At 50.0% G+C, this 15920-nt stretch overlaps 1 protein-coding gene across 1 annotated transcript in view; it reads right to left on the bottom strand.

The window, feature by feature from the left end:
• The window catches only part of LOC128853847 (hydrocephalus-inducing protein homolog), a 39245-nt gene extending 27684 nt beyond the window's left edge, over nt 1-11561 (bottom strand). Inside the window, exons 1-6 of the mRNA XM_054081837.1 lie at nt 11421-11561; nt 10620-10745; nt 8082-8201; nt 6856-6990; nt 3784-3983; nt 1329-1453 (exon numbers count right to left, since the gene is read on the bottom strand). Of these exons, the coding sequence (XP_053937812.1) occupies nt 1329-1453; nt 3784-3983; nt 6856-6990; nt 8082-8201; nt 10620-10745; nt 11421-11561 (847 nt within the window). The remainder of the gene's footprint in view (nt 1-1328; nt 1454-3783; nt 3984-6855; nt 6991-8081; nt 8202-10619; nt 10746-11420) is intronic.
• Between the last annotated feature and the right edge of the window lie 4359 nt (nt 11562-15920).

Raw genomic sequence — 15920 nt, 5'->3', positions numbered from 1 at the left:
ACAGAAGCACATTGTAGAACTAGAAGCGCAGTGTAGAACCTTGTCACAGGGCTGCGTGGGCACAGCAGGCACGCACAAACAAGCACAGAATCTGGCCTTCCACCTTGAAGATCACCCACAATACCACTGTAGGTGCTTCTTGGGGACAGGAATCTAATGGGAGGCAGGCTTTAGGGATCTCTGAGCAGACAGCTTTCCTTCCACAATTCCCTGCATCTCTCTAGCAGCACCTGTCTCTAGTAGCTACCTTTACTTGCACGGAGCATCTGCCACACGTGTTACTGTTGCTGGGTGCTATGGGACTGGTGGGTTTTTTTGCCACAGGTCAGGGAAGCTGTCACACATCTCCTTAACCTGGTGTCCCTGAGCAAAGCTCACCCTCCCATGCTGAGATTGTGCAATGCTGTCAGGTTATAGTGAATGCTATGACTGCACACTGGGTTTGTTGTGCCAGCCTGGGCATCACACTTGAGAAGTGCAAGAATATCTAAGCTTTATGAATACTGACTTGATTTAAATGAGACCTAACTCCATGAAGTTATTCTCCTACAACCACATGGGGTGCACTAAAAGCTGCCTGGGAAGGGCCAAGCCATGACCAGACCTTCAAGCATTCCTGAGTGCAGCACCTTTTCCATATCAGAAGGTGTGCTTGGCATGCAGGCTTCAGAAACCCTTTCTGCTACCATCACCTGATGTTCAGGCGATGAACGGCAATGATAGTAGTCTAGAACAGCACAGATACAGAGCAAAGCATGGAAAATACCTCCCAAATGGCTCATTTGCTCTTTCATAATAAGCAGTCTGTTGGTAGCTCTGAAAGAGCAACGCAGCTGCTTTTTGTAAGCGAGTCACAAGGAGACTGACTTAGTGCGGGACAAAGCAGCCACGCAAGGCTGGGTGACATTGCCTGGTGCCCTGCTCTACGCCTGCAAGAAGCAGCTGCTTTTAAGACTGATTGATTAAATGTTTCTGTTTCACTTTAGCAATTTATTTCAGCAGCCTTTTATTATTTGCATTTCAAAGTTAGAGAGATAATGCCTCTGTTATTCCCTGCTCTCCTTCTTAATCCCTGGTTCATTTAAAAATAACCAAGATCCCCAAGGATGGGCCAGCACACAGTGACACAGCACACACAGGAGGACACAGCTTTTGCCTCTCATCTGCTTCTTTGTGGCACTGAAACATGCAGAGGTTTTGAAAGAAAAAGCTTTAGGAGCGGTTTGCAAAGCAAGCTTAACATTATCCTGTTTAGAAAGGGCTCTGTTTCAAAGGACAGAGGCTCTGTCAAAGGACACTGAGAGGGTGCAGCAATGCTCGGCACTTACCTGTGTCATAGTGAACTATCAGGGACCCGGAATGATCCCCCGTCTTCACTGGGTGAAACTCCACCGTTACTTGTGTGGCTTCACCAACCCCAAGGTTCCCAGCGGAGGGACTAACAGAGAAAGGGCTGCAACACAAAGAGAGATATCAGCACTGTTGTGGGAGACTTGGGGACTATATGCCTTTTGCAGCCCAGTTCACTTCAGCTCAACTGTGCAAGAAAGGAGCAATCAAACCACAGTCCTCAGAAACCCGCAACATCCAGAATCAGAAACCAAGCTATTGACCCTCCTTTCTGAAGGGCTCCAGCCTTTCAGAAGATCCTATGGTGTAAAACAACCTCATTTTCCCATACTCTCCATCCAGCTCTCTGCAGTGAGGCTCAAGAGCCCGCCCGCAAGCAATATGATCAGGAATGGTTTTTGAAGAGCACAGAAGTGCTGAGAGCTGTTTGCACACGCAACTTGACTCTGACTGCTTTCCTTGAAGACCAGAGAATAATTGCAGTTTAATTTGCAGCATTCATTTTTTACCTTGAAAACAGCCCAGTTGAGCCTAAGAATGGGACAGTTTTATCAGCATTGCAATGGAAGCTGCTCTGAGCAAGGAACGATCACAAAAATCTGAAGGAGTGCGATGCAGATTAGAGAGACACCACATCACGGATACGAGAGATAAAAGGAGAATCCAATTTACAGCCTGAATGATTAAATCTGAGCTAAATGAAGCACCATTACCAGGAGCCTATCGAGGCGAGTTTAACGGTTATTTCTCTGTATTCCCAAGCAACACACTCTGGGACTCGGGGCTGTTATCCAAGCTCGGGAACTGTTTGCTTGGCTCAGGGAGCAGAAACACAGAAACTTCAGAGTATTCAAACAGAAAGCTGAATGAAAGGAACCTAATTAGAATAAAATGCTGCTTATTTAAACCTTTTGTTTGAAATTTCAAATTTTAATTTCATTAAGGCATATTTTAATTTCATTAAGGCAAAGCAGGACTGAAATACAAAGCAGTTCAGAAACTCTTCCAATGTCTGTCAAGCAAGATTCACCACATGCTACATCAGTCAGTAACTGATAAGCACATTGCCAGACATTTCCTGGCTATTTAGTTTGGTGGTGACAACGAGATCTGGAAAACCTGGAGGAAAACTGTAGAGTGATTTACAAGTTCCTGCCTATGTATTTCCGACAGTGAAAAGCAGCAGCCTACTCAAAGAGCATCCGAGAAGCCTGCTTCAACAGCCTTGTTGGGCTCTGGGGGAAGCTTCTCTTGCACCCTCATGGTTCATGGGAGAAAAGTCAGGTCCTCTTTTGAGCCCTCTTTTCCTGGGAAAGAAACTGAGGTCACTCAGCTGGCCCCAGCAGACAGCGGGTCTTTGCTGCAGCCCCGACCTCAGCTCATACTACAAGACCTCTGGGACCAAGCAACTCTCTACTCACTACCAGCCAACTGAACTGGTTTCCTTGCAGACGTGGTGTCAGCGAAGCATTATCGTCTCCAGATCTGCAAACTGGAAAACTGGTGACGGCCTTCTGAGGCCAAAAGGAGCAAAGCGGGCTGCCTACAACACAACTCACGCCAGGCATTTGATGGGGGCACCATAGGAAGAACATGTGTGCCTGGCCCCCAGACAATGGGGTCCATGGTTTGCCTGGCAATGGTTTGTAAGCATTTCAGAACGTGCTGACGGCCAGGAGGTTGCAAGCTGGCTACAAACATATTCTAGCACATTCCAGGACATCTGGTAGAGATAAAACTCTGGAAAAAAGGCCCTCAATCTGTGCACCATGTACTTGCTGCATCTTCTGCCTGCACACTCGTTAGCAGTCCTCTCTGGGGCTGCAGTGCAGTTTTAAAGCCAGTGCCTGCTCATCTCCACTTAGGAGCTCATTCTGCTTAAGAATACTTGGTCCCAGGGACCAGACCAAATCTACTGCAAAATAAAGCTCCTGGATGACACGGTCTTATTTTCAGGGCCTCAATACCAACTGCTTTGATCACCCATCACTGGTTGCACTTGCTAACACAGACACAGCTGCTGATGCATTCTGAAATGTCTCCTCCACCATCCCAGAGCTTGCCCACTTCTGAACACAGCGTTTGGTCTGCCTGAACCGAGCTCACAGAGCTGTCACTGCAATGCGGCAACTCAGACAGCCCAAAGGCAGCCAAGGTACCTTCCTACCTTTTCCCTTTCAATCTAACAGAATCAGCCTTGCTGGATGCTGTGTTGGAGGCGTCACTGCAGTATAAAACTTCACTGGAGCTTGCAGTGTTTTGTCAGGAGCTGCATCCTGTTTAAAACACTGTAAGGAACAGCAGAACCCATGTCCTGCCCATTTCCAGCCACAGCAACACAGCAGCTCAGATGCTCTGGATACTTTCTGTAGCTGTTTACCAACTACATTATCATACAACAGCGTTTTGCACCGAAGAGACAAGCTCCGTTACCTCTGAGTGCTGATGCGGTAGTGGGCCTCCCGATTACCGACGTTACGAATGAGCAGTGTTTTCTCGGTGCTGTAGTTGACTGGACAGACAGAGAAGTGCAGCTGGTCAGGGAAGTCCAGGACAGGTCGAGCACCTATAGCTCGGATCGGCACAATAAGCTTTTCCTTTCCTGCAATGCAGGTGAGCTGGTGGAAATAATCCTGTGGGGAAAGAAACAGTCTCAGCATCAGCCATTTGGCACCATCCCCATGGCAGAGGGAAACCTACTGTTTCTAAGACTGCAGCCACAGCACTCAATAGCACAACAGCACCTTTTACCTTAATGACCTTTCATTCCAGCAGCAGGACTTGCACAGGGTGGTTCTCTTGCAAGGAAGAAACAACCCCATGGATCCACCTGCTCTCACAGCAAGCTGGCAGAACCAGACAAATCTAACTGATGCTTTGATTCTGAGGCATCCAACCAGACTGATTCCATGTAGGGGATTACAGCAGTAAAAAGAACCTGCTTCAATCCCCACTGCAGACTATCAAAAGCATGACTAAGAACCCAGCTGTGCCACAGCACTGGCTCCTGTCCCAGCAGCGCAACAACATCACTGAAGCTCGGAAGCGGATGCTCAGGCTCACATTCAAAGACTTTGTCACATGCACAATTGACGGTCAGTCCCTGGTGAAATACTGAACAAGCTGGACACGATAACTGCTCAAACACAACGGCAAACACCCAGCACCCACCATCCGCCTGCTCGGCTGGGGTTTAAGGCTGAAGTAACAGGCACTGTCACATCCAAGGTGCAGAAAGAATAAAGGAGGACATTTTTTTTCTAGACATTTCAAACAGTCACACTGGAAATGGCAGAAAGGCTTCAGAATCTTATATTCAGAAGGCAAAATACCAGGAAGGGAACTGCAGCACGAGACCCACATAACTGAATATCACATTTCAGGAGAGTGTTTCATTTTCAGCAGGTATTTCTGAATAAGCAATTCTGTACTCCATTTTACAGCCTAAATCCTCTAAAATAAAAGCTGTGGGCAGCCCACACAAACTTAAAGCACCGATTCTCTGGGTACTTCATGCCCTGGACTGCTCAGCTCCTCAGACTGCACCAGCACAGGAACAATGCTATTTGCTTCTTTTGTTATTTTGGCCACACTACTGTAACAAAGGCTTTGTAAATCCAGCTGAAAGCTGCATGCCTTATCAGCTCTCGGCATGCCATATTTCTTTATTATCTCTCCCTTCCAGATGCCAGGTAGGCAGAGGAGGATGCAAGTAGCTTCAGATCAGTGGGGAGGTAAAGAGAATAAGAAACTTCAACAAACAGAGGTATTTGAGGGAAGTAAAAGGAAGAGCACCGATTTACCTCTCCCACCCCAAAAATGAACATTATTTATCATTAATAAATCATATTTTAAAGGTACCAGTGTACTTGGTAATGCCTTCCTCAGAGAGATTAAGCTCTTGTGTCACTTGGTTGCTCAGAGAACTGCCCTAGGCCAGCATAATTTTTACCCTAAATACTAACTAAGTTAATCATAGGGATGTTGTTTGTGGATGTTAAACCAAATCTAAACAGCAAGTGAAAGATGAGCCAACAGGTACATCTAAAGAGATCTCGCACCTCTGGACTGCTGCAGAAACATCTACTGACTCAAAGTTATCCCTCCAACAGAGCCATGCTAAGAGATAGCAGGATGCTGCCTGGTTTTGTTTCCCTGAGGTGCTTCTTCCCTTCCATGTCCTGTACTAAACCCTTCTGTATTAACGAGCTTCCAGAGAACAGCATTGACCCCTCACATCACAGCACGGAGGATCAGACATGCCAGGACCACAGCACTGATGGTCAAAGCTCTGAGCAAAAGCACGACACGTTTGGCGTGGAATAGGTGCCAGCGGACAGAGCAACTGCAATAACGCTTACGAAGACACAGGCACAGCAAGACTGCTGCCCTCAGGCTCTCGGTGATGTGCCTGCCTGTAGATTGTGCCTGCCTGTTTATTCCTACACATGCTCTTCCAGGTGGACATCTCAAAGCCGCTGGCAGCACAGTAACATCCTGCAGAGCTGAGGACACCTGGAGCTCAGAGTGTCTGTGCCAGGCTGCCTCCCTGTCACAGGCACAGCACTCCCTCTCCCCTAGACTTGCAGCTGGATCGCAGGTAGGCAAGTATGCTCGGGGAGAGTACAGCTGCAAGGCTTGGAAACAGAGGGTATAAAAAGCACCATCTCTGCTCCAGCCCAGGGTGATGGAGGGAAGCGGCTGCCAGATGGGAAAGAGAAAAGCTCTCTGCATCTGTTTCTTTAGTATTTTCCGCAACAATTAAACCCAGAGCACTGAGTAGAGAGATGGCTAAACATCTTATCAACACCCCTCCTTGGTGTGCGCACTGCCCGTGTGCACTTTCCCTCATGAAGGCTCAAGGAACCGCAGGGAGGGAAAGCACAGCCTGCCAGTCCCTGCTGCAGTGGCTGCAGCACCATGTCAGGCATTCTGCCTGGCCACAGCTTGGAGCAGAGCTCGCAGCAGGCTGTGGGATGTAGCAGTGTGCAAAACCAGTGACGGCTTGAGGCACCGTTTTCAGCTGTCTCACTGCTTAGTCCAACACTATGGACATAAAAGTGGCTCCAGGGTTCAAGGCGGTGGTCCCCGCCCTGATCAGGCTCACTTTGGGTCCTCTAAATTACAGGTCACTTTTAAACAGACGTCTGCGTTTATAATTAGTGGAGCAAACCTATAAAGATGCAGCAATGGACAAAAACTAGAAACCAACACCTCCAGAGGCCACCCCACCACAGGCAGCAGACTCTCTCATCCCTGAAGCCAGCAGACATTACATAAATGTCCCAGTGCTGAGGGAGAAAAACAATCTGAAACATTTAGGAGTCTCAGCCTATGAGAGCATCATCTTCACCATGGGGAAAGAGTTTCCCCCTGTTCTAGATCTAGTCCCAACCCGCTGAAACCAGGACAATTCCTTAAAACCCACACCAGGTGCCCTGTTCCGGATCCAGCCCTACAGGTTCAGCTTCCATTGAAGGCACCAACTTGGGCCTCCAATCTCACCTTGTTCTCCTCAGGGGTGAAAAGGATGCGGAAAGTTGCAGTCAGGCCAGGTGGTATCTTACGGTACACACCACTGGGGATCACCAACTTGAAATACGGTGAGCGTTCCATGATGACCTTCACCAGCTGAGGAACCTGCAGGAAAGACATGAAATAATTTATTACTCATGGAAACATGAGGAGAAGACACCTGGCCATACCCCAGTGACATCCTTCCTCAGCCACCCTTCCGAAGCATCTTTCACTCTGGAAATGTACAGACCACACAATAGCGGACTTGGATCCCTTCTGCCTGGGCAAAGAGCTCTAGGGAAGAGGCAGCCAGGCAATGCCCCACTGGGAAGGAAGTGCCAAGCAGGGAAGACACCAGCAGTACATAGACACAATCACGTCATCAACCAGCCCAAAGAACCTGCTTGCTTGTGCCTGCCTGCATCCACACAGTCATGCCTCCAGAGGGGAAAAGCAACCTCTGAAAGCTAAACAGTATTTGTTATCCTGGGGCAAGGAAGAAATTCCATTCTAAAAGACCAGCTGTGAATGGGGCAGTCAAGCCTTGTGCTACAGAGCCACGCAGGCAGAGCAGAAAGAGAAGGAGACCACAGACACTGTGGGCTTACTGGGAATGAAAACATGCTGAAGAAAAATAAAATGAGGAACACGGGAAAACAGAGAGAACCTCAGAAATAAGGAGATTGGCTTAGAAAAACCTGAGCAGAAGTGAATTAAGCTTAAGCAGGACCCAAAAGTGCCCCCTAAGGGCACACATTTGCTCATGGCACGTGCCTTACTCAAGCATTTCCCACAGGGACATTCCAAAGGTCCCCATATCCCTCTTTACGGTGGAACAAAATCACTGACATTTTTCAAGTTTGCCCTCTCAGCTTTCTTGCGAAATCTCAAAATGATCACTTGTTTTTTTCAAGTAAAGTTTGAAACCTTCAAGGCCACCTCGCTCGATGCACTGTGCTTCTCCAAAGGGAAAGCAGAGCCTTACATTGGCTTAGAAAAACCTGAGCAGAAGTGAATTAAGCTTAAGCAGGACCCGAAAGTGCCCCCTAAAGGCCTCCCACTGCTTCTGCCAAGTCAGTCTGTTTCCACTGCTTGTAGTGATGCCTTTTATTCTGTATGTGCTGCAGCAGGTAACTCGCTGTGCTGTGCAGCACGGGAATGGCATCACTCTCCTCTTCCAGCACAACACCAAACCTCCACATCCCAGCACTTACCTTGTCACTGTTCCTCAGAACCAGCAGCTTTTCATAGACCTCACAGGGAACGAAGTCCTGAAATACAACTTCCGATGGGAAAGGCTGGAGAAAGCTCTGCTCCCGGTCAGCTGCTGAGGACTGAAGACACAACACAGAGCAGTGAGAATCTGAGCTGCTGGCAGGAAGATTCATGACCTCCAGTGCAGTACAGTCTCCTGGTGAGCATATCCGCATGGCACACTCTGGGGAACCAGGAGCTCACCCACCCATGTTCTGAGCTGATTAACAGTTTCTGGACCACCTTAAGCAGGTTCAAGCTAAAAACTTCGATTGGGAGGTGTTTCTCCAAGAGGTTTCCTTCTCCAAACATGCAAGGCATGAGCCCTTACTTCTGGCTGAGCCCTGTGCTGATGTGGTCACACAGCTCCAGAGCACTCAAGGAGCAAGTGAAACCCAAGAACCTACGTGAAACTCCATGGGAAACAATTTTGGGATAATCTTTACTCTGAGACCAAGGCACCAAGTCCCGCATAGCCCCCAATATCTATTTTGATACACAGCCTTGAAACCAGCACCCAGGAGATGCCGGTTAAGGAAAAAGGCATTCGTGTTAAGGAAAAAGACAAGTGAGGTGAATGCTGGATGGTGATTAGATTCAGCTCCTCACAGCACTATTGGGCAACTTCAGTGAGTTTAGGCTTGGCATCTCTTTTTTCCACAAGCTTTAGATGGGAGCTTTATTGTAGTCTATGACTGCTGTTTTCTGTAATACCACGGCAGAAGCACATCTGAAAACATACACTAACAGCAAGTGTTGACAAAGGCATTACTCTGAGAAAATTCCTCCCTGCTTTGGCTCCCCATCTGCAGCTGTGCTGTTCCCCCTCTAAAGGCACAGGCAGGTCTCCTGTTCCTCCACAGAGATCCTGATCCCACTGAAGCCGGTGCCTGCAGCATGCTGCCAGTTCCTTGTGCACTCGTCTGATGCGTTCACAGCCTCCTGTGCAGTCCAGGGCAATCCTTAACCCATTTCTTACAGGTCTGTTGCCAGCAATTTTCCACTCAACAGCCCACCTCAGTCACCTACCAAGGACTACACTCCCATGGGAAAAGCAGCTTTAAACACACATCTGAGAAAACGCTGATCCAGGTAGAGCACGTGCATCTCGCTCTGCCCAGGGTGAACCCCCTGCATGCCTGGCAGCACCCTGCAGCCCACCAACCTAACACCCTTTGAAGGGTCCTACTTATTGTTCCAACACAAACTATTAATGCAACTGGTTTTGTTTCCTCTTGAGGAATTACCACAGGACCCACAGCCTTCAGAGGCCAAAGCTGCCACCGCTGAGAGAGTCAGGACTGCAGGCATTTGACAGTGACCACATCGGAGCAAGAGGTGGCTGTTTCAGCAGGAGGATGGAAACTGACAGGGTTGTGCCCCTGTGTCCTGCCCCAGCCTTTTCCCAGCACTGTGCTTTAGGCACGGGAGCCAAGATGGGAGCTGACTCCAGCAGGACCCCTCATCTTCAGCAGAGGTTATGTGTTTTGGCCCAGTACAGACCTGGACCTCAACGTTCACCAGGGAAAAATGGAGGGTAGGGAAGCTCTGCAAAGGGATCTGAACAGGATGGACCAATGGGCTGAGACCAATGGCAGGAGGTTTAACAAGGCCAAATGCCGGGTCCTGCACTTGGGGCACAACAACCCTGTGCAGCTACAGACCAGGAGAAGTCCGGCTAGAAAGCTGCCTGGAGGAGAAGGACCTGGGGGTGTTGGTTGACAGCCGACTGAACATGAGCCAGCATTGGCCCAGGTGGCCAAGAAGGCCAATGGAATCTTGGCTTGGATCAGAAATGGTGTGACCAGCAGGTCCAGGGAGGTTATTCTCCCTCTGTACTCGGTGCTGGTGAGGCCGCACCTCAGATACTGTGTTCAGTTCTGGGCTCCTCACCACAAGAAGTATGTTGAGAAGAGCAACGAAGCTGAGGAAGGGGCTGGAGAACAAGTCTTACGAGGAGCGCCTGAGAGAGCTGGGGTTGTTTAGCCTGGAGAAGAGGAGGTTGAGGGGAGACCTTATTGCTCTCTAAAACTACCTGAAAGGAGGTTGCGGAGAGGAGGGAGCTGGGCTCTTCTCCCAAGTGACAGGGGACAGGACAAGAGGGAATGGCCTCAAGCTGCACCAAAGGAGGTTCAGGCTGGACATTAGGAAAAAATATTTCACGGGAAGAGTCATTGGGCACTGGAACAGGCTGCCCATGGAGGAGGTTGATTCACCTTCCCTGGAGGTGTTTAAAGGACAGGTGGATGAGGTGCTGAGGGGCATGGTTTAGGGATTGATAGGAATGGTTGGACTTGATGATCCAGAGGGTAATTTCCAACCTAGTGACCCTATGATTCTTTTCCCCCGCAGAAAGAATCCACTGTCCCCAGCAGTTTGACAGGACAACAGGACATGGTTACTGAGGCCTTGGAACGAGGTGGAGGCAAGCCTGCACAAGCACGAATCCTCTGCAAGTTTCTCATCAAACAGCAGAGAAAAGGGCAGGAAAAGGTTACCTTTCCATGGCAGGTTTCACTCCTGCTTCCAAGCTGGGTGATCCGGGGCAGCTTCACCTCGTAAGTGCCAGCCAGACTCTGCTCGATGGAGAGGGAATTCCCCTTCCTGAAGGCAGGGGGAGTCGGCTGAAACACAAGAGACACAGAAATTGGTTCAGAAAGGCTTTTCTTGTGCAAGTGCCATTGATGAATAATTTGTGATCACAGCCCCTAGGATCATCCTGGAATCCCCTAAGATCCCTGCTGAAATAGTTAATGACAGTAAATTAATAGTACAGAGTGGAATACATGTGCTCTAACCAAGCGCCTCTGTCCCATTAGCTTGTCCTTTACGATCCAATGTGACACCTTTGGGGATCTCTGCTCTTCAGGCATTTGTTTCTTTAGTTTTGCTGGACTGAGCCAGTGAGCTTTGGAGAGAGTTGGCAGGAGCCACACGCCTGCCTCCTGGAGGGCCAGTATGGCCAGAGCAGCACTGGCCAGCGTGCCATCAGGACAGCAGATATTACTGCCCACCCACAGAGGATGCATAGAAGCACACGCTCATGCTCCAGCTATTCCAGCACAATTCCCAGGACATTCATTTAATTTGGCTCCAGTGGCATATTCAGGCAAGACCCTGGACTTGTGCTGAAGCAGCGCAGATCCCAAACCCCACTGCCCCACAAGAGCCACCTCCAACAGAAGCACAGCAGCACAGAGATGAGAGCTGGTGTCTGGCTTCATAGCACTGCTGGACAATGGGAGGGGTGGGCAGAGGAGGGACACAGGGGAAGTCCCCAGCCTGAACACAGCTCCTACCTGGACACCGCAGGTACTTATAGCCAGAGGTTTCTCTGCCGCTCTGACCAGCTTCCGACCACGAGGTGCTGCCACTCTGCCCTGGAATCCATCAGCCCTTCTGGTGGACTCCATGGACCAATGGATCTCGCCAGCGGCCATGTCTCAAGTCACCTGGAAGAAGAAAAAATGGGACTTCAAAAATCCAGACTCCCATTCATGGCAGACACAAAGGCTATCCGTGTCTCCCGGCTGGGGCACCCTTCCTTAGTGAAGATCAGGAGCCCTCCCCACCCTGTTTCATAATCAGAACACGTTAAAGCTGCAGGGTTGAGATTCATGGAAGCAAAACCCTGAGCTATTTCCCCTCTTTTGGGCAAGCGGCAAGGCTGGACAACCTGTGTCGAGCACTCCTGGAGCAGTCTAGTCGCCACTCGGACCAACTTCTTGGAGGATGCAGGGACACACTCCCACAAGCTTCACTGCCAGTGGGCTACTGCCCTCGTTCCCAGGGCAACGGGTGAGCCTCAACACCACTCGGGGCAGAGAGCTCACAGAGAGGGGGGCGGGGCTACGGAACACGATGGCAGACACGAGGCAGAGGGCACCCAGGGATGCTCAGTGCCTGCCTGGTCCCCCCAGAGGAGCAGTGCCTGCCTGCGCTCCCCCCAATCCAGTGCAGCGCCTGCCAGCTCAGCAGAAGGGAGACCCCAAACACATGGTGAGAGCCCAGGTCTCCAAACAGCTGCAAATGCCTACGCAGCTCCAGCAGGGAGCTCCCACCAGCCCAGTGCATAGGGGGAAAGAACTCTTTCCAAGAATATGGCATCCATTGTCTTCCCCACACCTCCCTCACCAACCGTCCCAAGGCCTGCAAGTCTATTTTGATGGTCCTTGCACCGCACATTGCAGCTCCATCAGCTCCCACCCGGAGAAGCAGGAATGCACAGTAGTCCATGGCTGCACCAGGCTGGGTGCTTTCTTTGGGGATGTTCTTAACCTGAGGTTCTTAATTAACCCTCTTCCCATCCTTCACACATCCCAGCAACCAGCAAGACATCAAAGAGCCGGCAAAATAAAACAGCCCCTAACATCTCCTGCAGATCCTCCGTGAGAGAAACATTCCCTGCTCCTGACGGATCAGCTTTGTAATAAACATAAGGCCTCGAGAGCAGGGGGGAAACCTGCAAAGCAGAGGGGAAGATAACAAGGCCATCAGAAGCCAAGGTGGATTTCAGGTGGCAGTAAACAGCAGGAGCAGATGAAATCTTGGTGACAGCTCCCTTTCTTGGGAAGAAATCCATCTGCAGTCAGGAAAGATGGTACATGAGGACTGTCCTAAGTCTGGGACCTCTCATGTCCCTGCAAACGCTGAGAAACGGTGATGTCAGCAGAAACAGCCACAATTTCTGCAGCCTTTCCAGCATGGCTCTGCCTCCAGGCAGCAGCAAAGCCAGGAGCAGTCCCAGGACACAAACTGGGACCTCCAGCAGGGCCTGCAGGAATCTCACACTCTGATCTCACAGCCTGCAGGGCCACTCTTACAGCATTTCTGGAAGCCACAGCCATCATATCCGGGCAATGTCCTAGAACCAAGAGTGGGGCAGCGGGAAGGAACACATCCCCCACCCTTCCTCTCAAGGTATCTGCTCCACTCCTGCCCCCAGAGTGTCCCCCCTGGGCTCCTCCACAGAAACAGCCCTGCCACTTCCCCCTTGCAAAGCAGCACGGGGACTCCCAACTAGGCCACAGAGAGGAAACCTTCCACATTGCCTTGACCAGCCCAAAACATTTTACTCTTTCCTTCTTAGAGAAAAAATCCCTCCCATGTCAGAGGCAACACGTAAGATGGACCATGGAGACCACTGGAAGGTCACAAATTTGCATCATCTAAATGCAGCTCTGCCAAGGGACCAGGCAAGGGGTCTGATACCACAGGTGGGACAACTTTTCTATCCGCAAAAGCAAGTCCAGCATACTATTTGGATAAGGCAAAGTCACAAGGGCTCGCATTCCACACAAACTGGAATTCTGGAGAGGCCCATCCAGCCTTCTCCTCTGCACTGTCTGGAACTGTTGCAGTGCTTTCTTGCAACAGGTGGAATAAGTTTCCTTAGTAGAAAATGGTATCTTTCACCAGATGGACTTGATGGGAACAAAGAAAGCACAACCAACATACCTTCTCTCATACCCTTATCCTTTAATGTGCCCTTCAATCTATTCTATGATTCTATGATTCTATGAATGTAAGAGGATCACAGAATCATGAGAAAGGTTTGGGCTGGAAAGGATCATGCCGGGGTCTCCTCCGGTTCGAACCCCCCCTGCCACTGGATCAGGTTGCTTACAGTCCCTTCCAACCTCTGGCCCTTGAACACCTCCAGGAATGGGGCAGCCACCTAATTCTCTGGGCATGCCTTGGGCCGGTGCCTCACCACCCTCACAGAAAAACATTTCTGCCTGATATCCACTCTAAAATTCTCTCTTACTTTTAAAAACCATCACCCCTTATCTCTCTTGGCACAGGTCTTGCTCAAAACTTTTTCCCCATCTTTCCAGTGCCGGTGAACCTCTCCATGGCAGACTCTGTGACTCAGGAGTTGCGGCAGTTAGGGGCAAACATTCTTGGTAACTTTAAATCGCTTTGTTAATCAAACTGATGATTAATGTGTTAGTAGGTATTAGTCTATTTTAATTCCCACGAGCCACTTCAGTATAAATTCTAAACTGCTGCTAAATCAGAGTCTCAAATAATCACATCCTGATGAAAAGTCCTTCAGTGTGCGTAACACCATGGCAGACTGTGTGCTGCTGTCCTTCTCCCCACGGCATGCTGACAGATGGAGCCCTTCACACAGTAGCAGCCTGGCAGCCAAGTCCTTTACTCCACAGCACACTGGAAGCTGGAGCGCACAGCCCTGCACCATGCTGGGACCTGGAATCACCCTACAGCTTGATGGGATCTTGCATCGCTTGCCCCACAGCCTGCTCACGCTTGAGTCCTTTCCCTCACGCCATGCTGAGAGCTACAGTCCCTCAACAGCAGCGATGCTGGGAGACCATCAGTCTAAAACACGCTGCAAACTGGAGTCCTTCAATAAGTGGCACGCTTGGAGATGGGTCCTACACCCCAAAGTATCTTGAGAGCTCCATTTCTTCACCCTGCAGCATCTTTGGAGCTAAATTCTGCCAATCCACAGCAGCCTGGAAGCTGCAGTCCCACGGCACCCCAAGAGCTGGAGTCCTTCATCTCACAGCATGATGGGAGCTGGAGTCCACCCCAGAGCAGGCTGGAAGGGCAGCTCTTCACCTTATAGCGGTCATACTTGGAGCTGGAAGTCCTTTACTCCACAGCGTCCTCAGAGCTGGAGTCCCTCACCCTGCATCACACTGGGAGATGGAGTCCCTCACTGTGCTGCATGCTGGGACCTGGACCACTTGACCCTGCAGCATGTTGTGACCTGGAGCCCTTTACTGCACCGCACACTGGCATCTGGAGTCCTTCACCTACAGCACATGGTGAACCATGGGGGTCTTCAACCAGTGAACATGGTGGGAATGGAGTCCTTCACCACCAAAGTGTGCTGAGAAGCTGCAGTCCATCCCCCAGTGACACACTGGGTGCTGGCATCCTTCCCCCCACAGGCAGCTGAGAACTGGAATCCTCCATCCATGTCACGCTGGGAGTGGAATTTGTCACCCACAGGCAGGACAAGCAGTGGAGTTCTTCATCCCATGGCGTGCGTGATCTGGAGCTTCACTAAACCGCACGTGTGACTTAGAGCCCTAGACCCTCAGTCTCTTGGGAAGTGGAATCTTATCCACACAATGTGCTGGGAGTGGAGTCCTTTACTCCACTGCGTTGTCGGAGAAGGAGAAGCAATTCTTCACCCCATAGCGCGCTGTGAACTGGAGTCTTTCCCTCTGTGCCGTCCTGCGAGATGACGCCGTTCACCCCAGGAGATGCTGAGGCCTGGATATTTTCAACCCATTGATACAAGTAGTTCAGAGTTAAGTCGTACAGTTCAGTTTGTCCTAAGCAATTGGGTTTTGAATGTTACCCAGAATGTCCCTCTGAGAGCATGGTTTCCTGCTTCATTCCCAGACACTGCACATTCTTTGAAGACAATAACACCTTGTGTGAAGGATGATCTGTGCCGAACAGATGTCTCTTCTGTAATCCTCTCTATTTGGAACTTCCTGTCTCAATCCAAGGTCAAGCAGAGCTGCAGCCAGCTCCAAACGAGCAAGAGTTTCATAATAACATTAGAATTAGACCTTGGGAAGTAATAGAATATGCATAAGATTTCTAGAGAATTACATCCATCTGCATGTAAGTGGGAAATCCTCTTCTGTCCCCAGCTTTTGTCTCACTGCACGTGACCGACGGAGATCACTCCTCATGTTGCCCAGGTCTGATAAGGGCGTTCACTTTCCTAAAACTTCCAAAATGAGTCTTAGAGAGTTGATTTGTCAGCATTGTCATATCACTCCCTCAATCACACCCATTCCTCTCACACC

Source organism: Cuculus canorus, chromosome 16 (assembly GCF_017976375.1).
Source record: "Cuculus canorus isolate bCucCan1 chromosome 16, bCucCan1.pri, whole genome shotgun sequence".
Taxonomy (NCBI): Eukaryota; Metazoa; Chordata; class Aves; order Cuculiformes; family Cuculidae; genus Cuculus; species Cuculus canorus.
The sequence above is the reverse complement of the archived record's forward strand: the minus strand, read 5'-3'. Positions and strand labels throughout refer to the sequence as shown.